At 42.4% G+C, this 11,978-nt stretch overlaps 1 protein-coding gene across 2 annotated transcripts; it reads left to right on the forward strand.

Moving 5' to 3' along the window:
- Positions 1-2,305: 2,305 nt before the first annotated feature.
- Positions 2,306-11,686, forward strand: ATP5PO (ATP synthase peripheral stalk subunit OSCP). 2 transcript variants are annotated; one of them, XM_079154949.1, is made up of 7 exons: positions 2,306-2,414; positions 3,646-3,696; positions 5,121-5,231; positions 7,997-8,126; positions 8,922-9,034; positions 11,016-11,102; positions 11,505-11,686. In XM_079154949.1, the coding sequence occupies exons 1-7, from the start codon at positions 2,379-2,381 to the stop codon at positions 11,616-11,618; spliced, it is 642 nt and encodes a 213-aa protein (XP_079011075.1). In that variant the 5' UTR covers positions 2,306-2,378; the 3' UTR covers positions 11,619-11,686. The 2 variants fall into 2 exon arrangements, with proteins under 2 accessions (XP_079011075.1, XP_079011074.1); XM_079154948.1 differs by lacking the exon at positions 2,306-2,414 and adding an exon at positions 3,441-3,485.
- Positions 11,687-11,978: the final 292 nt, after the last annotated feature.

Here is an 11,978-nt window from a genome sequence, read left to right on the forward strand (position 1 = left end):
CTTCATCAAAAAACTAGAGCAGATGCATCCTACCATATAAGGTACAGCAGTGCAGCGACAGGATCATAGCTGCTTCCTTCCTTCCTTCTTTTTTTCTTGATCATAGTGCGACATATGCTCATTATTGAGAAATATAGAATGTGGTTTTTATTTTTCCTTTAATAATGTGGTATGGGGCTGGGGTTGTGGCTCAGTGGTAGAGCGCTTGCCTAGCACATGTGAGGCACTGGGTTCAAACCTCAGTACCGCATAAAGATAAATAAATAACATAATAATGTGGTATTATTAAATATTTTTCATGTCATGCAATACTTTCTGAAAATCTCATTTTAATGGCTGCATAATATGTCATTTTAAAAGTCCTTGATGCTTAAAGATGTGTTTCCTTTTTTTTTTTTTTCTATATTAAAGTCAGTGCAATGAACATGTTGCACATTAACCTTTGTCCAGCTTTCTGATTAGTATCATTGGGAAGCGTTCTTCCTGAATTAAAGGGAAAGTCACTTCATTTTTAAAATGCATGCAGTTGAGGTGCTTATGATGGTGTGCTGCTGCTGCTATGACTGCATATGATGCCTTTGTATAGAAAATAAAATGGTGAGCAATATTTGTTTTGAACTGAGGGTCAGCATAAAACAAAAAAGTTGAGAGAAGACTCCTTGGAGAAAAACATGGCTTTTCATACAATGCTGGTAAAAGTGTAAATTGGTTAAATTTTTTTGAAAAGCAGCTCGAACATATGATACCAATCCTGGCTCTTAGAATTCTTATACTCTCACCAAGGTGGGCAGTTTGACAATCTATTTGGAAATTATTCTAAATATGAAAAAAAAGTGTCTAAAGATGCTCAGGAGTTTAAAATGTCCAAAAACAAAAGTGGAAACCATCTGAATTGTGTTTAAAAATCCCAGAATGATCAAATTACAGAATATCCATTTGATAGATTATTCTGCAGCCATTAATATGATGTTTATGAAAATTTTAAACTTGGAAACATGCTTACATTATAAGAATGTATTGACAATCCATATATAATTCTGTATCCTTTTTCTCTTATATTAAGAAAAAAGTCAAAATATTAACTTATACACAGATTGTGAATCTGTAAGTGTAATAAAAGTAAGCACAAAATCAATAACTAATGTTATTGAGTGAGGTTCTGTCAGGCAATTGTTCTAAGTACTTTACATACATATTAAATTCTTTACTTTTTATAATAATCCATAAAGCAAGTACTACTATAATATCTATTTTTATAGATTAGGAAACTAAAGCCCAGGGAGTTGTATAATTAGGCCAACAACACATAACCTACTGAGATTCAAGTCTGGGCAGTCCACAGTCTGAAAATATATTTGGGAACAGTTCCTCAAAATCCTGACAACAGCTAGCTCTGGGTGGTTGGAAAAAAAAGAGCAATTACATTTCTTCTACTTTTTTTCCACTTAAAAAAGGTAATGATGAAAAAATTGCACTCTGAAAGGGTAAATAAATGAATTAATCTGCGTTCCTATACTAGATTTAAGTAGAAAATTTTTTTTCTCTTATATTGATCACAGAATCCCACTGTTTTACGACTGACCCTCATTCTGCCAGTCGATTCTCTTCCTCTACAACAGAGAAAATTAGAGCACTCTCCGCTTATGGGGAATGGGTTGAACACAGGTTTTTTTCAAGAATGCAGGGAAACCGGTCAAGGCTAGCGTTGGCTGCTAAGTTTCGGTGTCGCCTCTGCTTAAACCCAGGTTTTTCTATTTCAGATCCGACTCTTTTATACACAGAATCGGCATTTAAGCCCCAGAATCTTACACACCTTCACAAACTAACAGGGCAATGCTCGGGTCAGATGGAGAAGCGGGTAGGGGACTGAAAGGCGAGTCCTGACCCGGGTAAGCGAGATGTGATGTTTGCTCTTGGAACTACAGGGCTCGTTTTGTGGTGTTTTTGTTTTGTTTGGTTTGTTTTTTGTTTGGTTTGGTTTGCTTTGTTTATACAGCTGATGGTGCTTGGTATGCTAGGGAGAAAGGGTAGATGCTAACGATGAATGTGAATGCAACAAACGTCACTGTGTTTTATCTAAATGTAAATTTTAAAACTAGGGACAACAAACCCACTCTGTGCTAAGGGCCGCTTAATGACTTCAGGATTTCATTTTTAAAAGCGTTATGTCTATCAGACCCACCACAGCCCTCTGGTCGGCTCCCGTGCTCCTGCTTCTAAGGACTACAACTCCCGGGCCGCAAACCCCATCGCGCATGCGTCCTGGCGCTAGGCGCCTACATTTCCCAGAGAGCCTAGCGGCCACGCTGGCGCGCGCCTGCGCCTTCACACCCCTCTCGTTTCCTATCCGGGTTTGACCTACAGCCACCCGGGAGAAGATGGCCGCCTCAGCAGCGTCGCGCCTTTCGCGGCAGGTGAGACAAGCCAACAGGAGGTTGCTCCTGGGGTGACCGGTACAGGTGCTGAGCGCCAGGATGCGGGGCCACGGCTGGGGGAGTCTGGCCTCCGTTCAAGGTCGTGGGGCCTGGAGGGCGGGGGCGATGCAGGCAGGCCCTCCTTTCGCCTCCGTGGACGCCAGCGGGCCAGTGGGCGCGGGGCTGCGGGAGCCGTGACCTTGGCCTCCTCGGAGCACTGCCCCGGAGGCCCCTGGTTGGAGGGGACAGGAGACCGAGTCCGGGCTTCCCGCGACTCCGAGGATCGCACAGGGCTCCGCCCCCAAGTGAGCTTCGTGGGCCGCGGTGGTGGTGCAACCTGCCAGGGGTCACTAGTAAATGCTCAGGAATATTCGCAAAGTCCACTACATTTTCACGAAGAAAAATCACAAAAACGCTTAAGTGACCCATCTTGGCTGCTCAACCAGTGATTGGTAGTGTTGAGATCGAAACCCACAGAGTCAAACAGAGGATGGAATTGGAAAAAATGCGTGCCCCTTGTACTGTATCCATCATGCTGCTTTACATGCTATGACCTTTGCAGCCTGTGCAGCTTTCCTATGAGCGTTAAAAGCTTTTTAATAGTCACAGCGAATTCTGATATAGGACCTTCCTGTGCTGAAGAATGTGAAGGTGACCTGTGCCCTTGCAGGTGATTTTTAAATCATGGCTTCCAGCTCTGTCCTTTGATAACCAAGCTACCAACTCTAAGAACTAGGGCCTGTTGTCATATCAAACCTGTTTGCTGCAGTACTCAAATAATGAATCTATCTTTAGATAGCATTTGGATTTCTAAGAAGGTATATTCTTGCACATCATGATCAAAATCCTCCCACTTTATGACAGTTCTTCCCAAGAGTGTGGTAATACTCATGCCAAAAATGTTAAATTTTTTTGAAACATGCACTCTCAGAATGCTGTTCTCTATCTCCCCCCTCTCCTTTCACCCTCATTAGTGTGTGTTAGCCTGAGCCCATTCCCAGTAAACTGCACATGCAAAGGCAGTTTCCCAAACTATTTGGAATGATTCTCATTGGTGGAATTTGCTCCCAGGTAATAAAGAGTGTTTCACTCCGTGTATTTGTGGTAATACAGAGAAGCATATGAAACTAATCATTTAGAAGTAATTAAATTTTTTTTTTTTATTACTGAGTTAAGTATAGAAATCCTTCAAGTAACCTTGTTTGACCCATTTTCCCTGATTGTTTTGAAGGTGCGATGCTTCAGTACATCTGTGGTCAGACCATTTACCAAGCTTGTGAGGGTATGTTAATTTATATTCTTTTGTAATATAAAGCAGATGAAAGTGTGAGAGTCAAACAGCAATGCAATTGGGATATGGACCTCTGTATATTCAGTGTCCAAACCTTTCTGTACATAGTTTGTGGTTCCCAAAATGTGCTGTGTGCCTGGTGTGGGGAAAGGATTGATGTTGAGTGCTTGCTGTGTGAGGGCTCGTGCATAACCTTTAAATATAGTAACTTTTAAAAAAATTCATGTTTTTCCCATTAACTGTCCAAAATAGGCATGTCAGCTTTTATTTGCTTATTTGTAATGAAAGAAACAGATCCAGCCAAATAAAATGACATACCCAGGTTCTCACAATAAGTTGCTTTAGGAGTTGACATTAGATCGAGGTTTCTCAGTTTCTGTTGCAGCTCCATGTGCCACCCTGCCTTCACCATGGCCAGTAAGGGGTGGTCACTGCTTTCACCCTTTCTCTGAACAAAATCAACACGGACCAAGGGACTACTCCACTTGGCATCAAAACATCTTACCATTTCAAAAGTCTGCCAACCCCGTGCTTTTCAAATTAGAAGTAGCCTTATTGACCCCTGATGAAGAAACCTTTGAGTGACAGAAAAGTAATGTTGACTAACAGCTGGTAGTGACCCTGTTTCCAGCTGGTTACAACTTGGCTACATCTCCATGTATTACTTTGATTCTTCCTTTAATTATTAATTCTTATGTGACAGAGAATTGATTCAACTACCAGGGAGCAGGAACATGTCTTATCTTGCAGATGAACTGGGCTATCTAACCTGCTCACCGCAATCAACAGTGAGCCAGTCCCTCCTTGGAAAAACAGCTGGAGATCAAAATGCCAGATCATTGTCTTTAGTGAACCACATCATATGTTGATGGTAGCTTGACCCGTGTAGAAATGTCAAACCTCAGGTGCTTCGTGAATTAGCAAAGGGCTCTATTAAATTGGACACTGATGGGGAGGTTCTGTGAGCAGAAATGTATAATATAAAATTCACAATATTTTTCCTAGCTCTAGTATATTCAAAACTGCCTTCCATCAGTGTTAAAAATCTCCATATTTGCAACTGAATAGCTGCTGAGTTTAAGGAAAACATAAGCACATTTTAAAATTAATTGGTTTAAAAGAAAAGTTTAAAGTAATTAAATTATAGGAGGTAGAGCTGGAAGGGTCTTTAGACACTGTCTTCCCAACCCCTCATTTCACGAGCAAAGAATTAGATGCTGAAAGATAGAGGGACCTGACCAAGGAAATATTCCTAATTTGAGATTTGCCATTTAGAACGGCACTTTGATGACATATTTAAATTGTTTTGTGTTATGAGATGGATTTTTAGAATTATAAGTGTTTAATTCTGCTTGATAGTGTAATATCATCTTCAGTGATTTTCCTTCTTTCTTACTCTACCCTTTTGTCTGAAGCCACCTGTTCAGATATATGGCATTGAAGGTCGCTATGCTACTGCCCTTTATTCTGCTGCATCTAAACAGAATAAACTGGAACAAGTAGAAAAGGAGTTGTTGAGAGTAGCAGTAAGTAGCTTTCTTTCTTTACTGCATTTTAAGTTCCTGTTTATGTATTTTTGCCTTTAATTATTTGACTCTGCATTCCTATTGAGATTTAATAAGATAAATTCTACAAGAAAAAGAACTACTGAAAACAAAAAATTTGTTCTCCATAAACATGTTTTTGGTAATGATGTTGGGTTTTGTTATCCTCAAACTATTGTGGTAAGCAGACACATGTAAGAATATTCACATTAGGAACCAAGATTTCCAGTTAAGAAAAGGTAGAAGTATACAATCAAAATGTAAGTTGGTAATTTAAGAAAAATCACCATTTTAGAAGAGAATTAAAAGGTCACCTTTAAAAAGATCTGTGCCCCTAATACAGGTGCTTTCACCCCAAATAGTCTTAGAATATGTTGCAACTTTGTTTTACTAGAATTTATTTTCATGTGAAGTCTTTTCTTGGATTTTAATTATTTTGTTCCCAGGACACGAGGAGAAGGCTAGCAGAGCTCGGGGGTATCAGAGTTAGGAGGGGAGCAAGAGCTTCCCTGCGAGGGGAGAGCAGGCTGCAGAGGCCAGCGGCCGCCCTGGAAGCTTATCTTCACTTTGGTTTGTTTTCTTTAACATGAAAGAAAAGAATAAGCTGAATTTCAAACCTAGTGATTTAAATCAAAAAGTCTGCTTTAATTTTCAGTTAATTTTATAGTCTAGAAGTTTCTAAACATTTTGTTACTTTTCCTCTCCTTTGATTTTCTAGCTGCCACCTCTGGCACTCAGGTCCATATTAAAGAAAGGGAAGGAGAGCTGGGCACGGTGGCACACGCCTTAATCCCAGCAGCTCAGGAGGCTGAGGCAGGAGGATTTCGAGTTCAAAGCCAGCCTCAGCAAAAGCGTGGCATTAAGCAACTCAGACCCTGTCTCTAAGTAAAATTTTTAAAAGGGCTGGGGATGTGACTCAGTGTCGAGTGCCCCTGAGTTCAGTCCCCGATATCAAAAAAAAAAAGAGGGTGAATGGGGGACATTCTAGTATATAGTCTTCCCAGAAATTTTTTTTCAATTGTATGCTTTAAGAATATCTTATATTTTCTAATCCACATATTTCTAAAGATTTTTATTTTGTTTAGGGGAAAAAAAAAAAAAACCCTCATAGGCTAGTTGTATAGAATAATACTTATACTCTACATTAATTTTAATACCTATAAGAATTATTGTTCTGTGCCACTTGTTTTGTTTACTTTTTTGTTTAGAACTCTTATTGTAACTTTTGTCCTAATGGACAGAATAAGTTTAGCTCTGTATTCCTTCCGTGATCCAATTGTTGCAAATGTGCTTAAGTTCTTAGCTGGTCCTCTTGGATCTTCACAGAGCCAGTAGGCCGAGCCCTCCTGTTCGAGCCACATCGGGGGAGGGTGTCAGGAACACACAGGATCTACAGAGGCCTTTTTGGAGGTGACAGTTACGTCTGCTGTTTATCAGTTATGCCCATTTTAAGTCATATGCACAACAAAAGGAATGACCTGGGTCGTGGATAGTAGAATGGGGTCTGACCCAAACCTGAAGTCAGTCATGACATGGAGGAAAAGGAGGGAGGCAGTTACAGAAGACCTTTTATAAATGAAAATTAGCATCTGAGGTGCCACTCTTAACTGTCCATCCCAGGAAGATCCATCAGAAACAGTTGATAAATAGAAAACCCAAATTCTAAGATACTTTTAATTTGAATACATGTGCAGTTTCTGTGGACCATTCCAGTGGAAATCTGAACACTGGATGGCAGTATGTGACAAGCAGCATGGCTCAGAGACAAGATTCTGACCAAAGCCTGGGCAGAAGTACCAGCAGAGTGATTGGAAGTCACATAGAGATGTGTAAGTGCAAGCTGCCTGGCTAGAAAGAGCAGTGGTTGATTCATTGGAACTCTGGCCTGAAACCAGAGCAGCAAGGTGCTAGAAGCTTCATCTGTTCTCTAAATAAAGACATTTGTCAGTTAACAAAATGGGGATGGTGGTCTCCATGGCAGTGCACTTCCATATTTGGTCCATTCTCCCTTTCAGACCACTGAGGCTGCTATGGAAACACTAGAGACTTCTCACAAGTTGGGTTGGTCTTCTGAACTCTGCTAAAAGCAGAGCAGAAGAATCAGGACCTGCCAGGATGCAGCGGCCCCTCCCAGGAACGGGAGAGAAGCCTGCCCTGCTGTTGGAGCATCTGATTTAGGTCTGCCCTGAGGAAAAGCTAGAGCCAGAGTCTTACCTGTATGGAATACATTTAAGATAGGGAATGAAGTGAGTCTTTGGCTGCTTAATTTTTTATAATTTTTCTTAGAAAACAAAACTATTTCAGAAACATCATAAGGTAGTTTTAAATATTTTCAAAGAACGTTTTATCCTGTGTAAAATCATGGTGCAATATATTCCTAAAGTCATTTGGAGAAACTTATTTGATCATAAGCATTTCTTCATATGTGCTTGTAAGTGCTGATTTTTGTAAGTCATAAAGAAGTGTGTGAGTGGCTGGGGGTGGTGCACTTGTAATCCCGGCTCCTTGGGTGACTAGACAGGAGAATCAAAAGTTCAAGGCCAGCCTGGGCAATTTAACAAGACCCTGTCTCAAAAAATGAAAAGGGATGGGATGTAGCTCAGTGGTAGAGACTGAACCCCAAGGGTTCAGTCACAAAAGGTACCACAAAAAGAACAAAAGAAACAGCAGGAGGAAAAGAAAAAGAGAAAAGAAACTGGCTGCTGAGATCATTTGTGCTCTAAAGAATTATCTTTTGGTGCTTTCAGCAACTCCTGAAGGAACCCAAAGTGGCTGCTTCTATTCTGAATCCCTACATTAAGCGTTCTGTCAAAATCAAAAGCCTAAATGACATGACGGCAAAAGAGAGGTTCTCCCCCATCACGGCTAACCTGATCAGTAAGTACTGGGACTCTTCCCTGTGTTCACTTAAAACTTGGCTACCAGAAATGAGCTCCATGGACTCAGAGCATCACCATCACCTGGGAGCCTGTTGGCGGTAAAGACTCTTAGGACCCCAGCAACCTGCCAAGCCCAGATCTGCATCTTGACCAGCCTCCCAGGCAATTTGTGCATTTAGTTTGAAGAGCAGCCTAAAGGCCACTGGGATGTGCTGCACAGGGAGTAGTGTCAACCCACGGAGGATCCCAGTGGTCTGTGCACATCAGAATACATGTTCCAGAGTGTTACCTGTGTCATTGGCATTGAGGATGGACAGGGTGTCCGCCTGGGGGCTGGTCATCCGGATGTTGGAATCCGTAACATAAGCATGAACGCAGGTGCAAACTGGGTGCAGGAGCGCTGCTGCAGATCCACGTGGGGAGAAAAGTGCGCACGCACGCACTAAGTGCTTGTCAAGGCAGTCTGTTTTTGAAGACTATATACTGAAATAAAGGTATACTTGAAAATATATATGTATGTGTTGTAGGTGGGCACAGTACCTTTGTTTTGTTTTTATGCGGTGCTGAGGATCAAACCCAGGGCCTCACGCGTGCTAGATGAGCGCTCCACCGCTGAGCCACAACCCCAGTCCCAATACTTTAAATAACAAGTTCTGTTTTCATTCATGTTCTTAAAGGACATGCATTATATTTTAAGGCCACAAATCAAAATTGGCCTTTGGGGTGATTATAATAGTTATTGAGTAACCTGTCAAGTGAGGTTCATGTCACTGAGCCTCCTTCACTTTCCCAGGCTTGCTTGCTGAAAACGGGCGCCTAGACAATACCCAGGGCATCATCTCTGCCTTTTCGACCATCATGAGTGTGCACCGTGGAGAAGTCCCTTGCACAGTGACCACTGCATCTGTAAGTAGCAGGTTGCTCCTGCTGCATTTGCCTTGACAAACAGGAAGTCAAGAAGTTGGGGAAAGTGATGTCACTTGAGAGGTTGGCTGCATCCTTGTTATGAGTGTCTGTGAGCCTCTGCTTTGGAAGGGCTGGTGTTGATCTCACTAGTGTTTCTACACCAGTGATTACTCATAAAGACCGCAGACTGGGTTAAACCAGGGTTTCTAATCTTTTCATTAATGTGGCAGTGAATGGGAAGGGGTAGGGTGGATAGGCCCTTGGATCTTGTAATCACCAGCCATCTTTGCTGAACCCTGGTGTGTGCGTGTATTTTGTAATTCATTACTTGATTCAATATCAGAAGATCCATGAGGTAGAAATACAATTGTCTTTTTTTTTTTTTTTTTTAAATACAGAGGAGAAACTGAAGCCCAGGGTAATTAACCAATTTGCCCAAAGTCACAAAACGTGTGACCTGGATTAAACATAGGCCTCTCTGTCTCAGAATTCCATGTTCCTTAATCCACACTGTGTTACCTCCCCAGAAATAATTTTGTATCACCTTAAACATGTATTTCCTTCCTGATTTAGTTTGGTCCATACAGTCCAAGGGGCTTAAACATCAGAAGAATATGGTAGATTTACTTGCAGCACACAGCACCTGACCTCATCTAGATCAGTAGTTCTAGTGTTTAAAAGCTACTATAACTTTCCAAAGAAAGCAGTTTCAAAGAGGCATTTTGGTATATAAATACTTCTTTGCACATTTGCAGTTCAGTACATAATTGATGCCCCAAAACACGGACCTGGCTCAGAGTCGTCCCAGCTGGCATGTTCACAGGGCGCCACTGTGGGTCACAACTGCCCACAGTTGAGGCAGTTACCTGTCACCATGGCCATGCACCGGTGTGGCCGTTCTTCAGTGCAGCCAAAGGTGTGATTTTGTAAAGGATGCTTAGTTTTGCAAAAGTCAGACCAACTGTCACTAGGCTCTTAACGTTTATAGTCCAGGGTAAATCAGTTTCTGCCCCTTGAGAACAGTTTTTATTTGCAGATGCACAGGCTTCAGGCACACACAGACTGGTTGCAGATACTGGTGTTAATCTTCACTTGGGTCTTTAGGCAGATTTCTTAACCTCTGACCCTCAGTTCTCCCACAGCTGAAGAGAGAATAACCACCACAGGCCTCACTGCCTGGTCCAGATTAGTAGAGGGGTGGGTGTGAAGTGCCTGGCACTTAGCACATGTTCCAGTGGAAGGCGTGGACTTGTTTCAGAAGCCTCTAACCTCGAAGTTAGCAAGAGTGTTCTGATGAGACACTGATACACTTCGACCACCGTCACCCAAAGATACTGTGCGATCTTTACAAAGAAGGAAAGGTTTTGCCAGCTTTGGGCTGGGGGCGGGGTTTGTGATGGAGAAAGGCCTTCCTGCAGCAGCCTCTCCTCATTAACCAGGAAGAGGAATGCAGCCTGGACACGTGGGGTGCCTGCCCTACACAGGCCAATGACAGAGCTGTGCTGACCTCAGGGACAACCAGGCATCCCGGCTCTGTGGGGCTCAGGAGGAGAGAGATGTGCCAGAGCCGCTGGTGGCCGTGGGCCTGGGGAGACAGTCATAGAGCCAGCTTCACCACGCCAGGAGGTGACAGTGCACACGCTGACCACAGGGCTGCCAGAGGAGGGTTCCCCATCTTCCGCTTTGCTGAACTTGACTTTCCTCTTGGGCAGGACAGGAGGGGACCAGTATTTATGGACAGTAAATGAAGCGCTGAACACGAGCTTGCCCAGGGTTCTTGTGTGGCAGGGCCCTCGTGCCTGAGCCAGCGGCACTGATAGGGGTGAGGGCCGCAGCCACGGATCCCAGTATTTAAGACAGGAAATTACAAGGCAGGTCGGGGCAATTGTGCTCACTGTATTTTTTTTTTTTTTTTCCTTTTATCTGTGGAGGCTTCTGTTACGCTTTATCTACATTTAATGGATGATTTGTTCTTTTTCAGCCTTTACCTGAAGCTATTCTCTCGGAGTTAAAGACAGTCCTGAAGAGCTTCCTAAGTCAAGGCCAAGTGTTGAAATTGGAGGTTAAGGTAGGTTTTTAATTATATATGGTATGTTTCCTCAAGTTGTTCAGATCTTAAAATGGCAACAGTTTATTTATGAAAAGTTAGATATGTATATGTATTTTTTTATTTTTTTAGTTGTCAATGGACCTTTATTTTATTTATATATTTATAAGTGTTGCTGAGGATCAAACCCAGGGCCTCACACATGCCAGGCAAGCACTGTACCATGGAGCCACAACCCCAGCTCTGTATATGTTGTTTTAAATGTAAATGATTGTCCGATTCCATGCATAATTTTACTTGCACGTTTTTCTAGATGTAACATCTGTGCAGCACATTATGTCATTTCAGAGCACTTTCTCCTCTCCGATTGAGGAGTGAAACAGTGTATGTGTTCTCACATTTCGGGTCTGTTTTCTTTCCTAGACTGATCCAGCAATCATGGGTGGCATGATTGTCCGTATTGGAGAGAAATATGTTGATATGTCCGCAAAAACCAAGATTCAGAAGCTGAGCCGGGCTATGCGGGAGAGCATCTGAGTGATTTTCTATCATCTGAAAATTCCTAGACATGGAGCAACAATAAAATGCTTCCTGAAGAGACTGTATTTTGTTTGTCTTTTAAAGGAACCTTATTTGCCTATCTTTCTTCCATTGTCCCCCTAGTTTCATAGTTTAAAAAACCCTTCTGGCTGGAGAATTTGGCTTGCCTAGATCACTCTTAGGAATGAATTACTCAAACACAGCACCTACACAGTCGCTCAGCAAAGTCTGTCTGGCCCTGCCTGCCAGCTCTGGCCTCTTAAGGGGTGTCTGAGAACTCCTCTGCCCGGTGGATCACCAGGTGACTCTTGCTCCATCAGTTCTCCAGAGAGGCCTGTCCCTACTGGAGTACTTTTA

The sequence above is a fragment of the Sciurus vulgaris genome, assembly GCF_902686455.1.
Source record: "Sciurus vulgaris genome assembly, chromosome: 10".
Lineage (NCBI taxonomy): Eukaryota > Metazoa > Chordata > Mammalia > Rodentia > Sciuridae > Sciurus > Sciurus vulgaris.

What these genes read in the sequence shown, in the direction of transcription:
- ATP5PO (XM_079154949.1), top strand. Translation starts at nt 2,379, where the DNA reads ATGGCCGCCTCAGCAGCGTCGCGCCTTTCGCGGCAG. An exon ending in CATCACGGCTAACCTGATCA is followed by an intron (nt 8,127 to 8,921) that starts GTAAGTACTGGG and finishes TCACTTTCCCAG; the next exon opens with GCTTGCTTGCTGAAAACGGG. An exon ending in TGTTGAAATTGGAGGTTAAG is followed by an intron (nt 11,103 to 11,504) that starts GTAGGTTTTTAA and finishes TTTCTTTCCTAG; the next exon opens with ACTGATCCAGCAATCATGGG.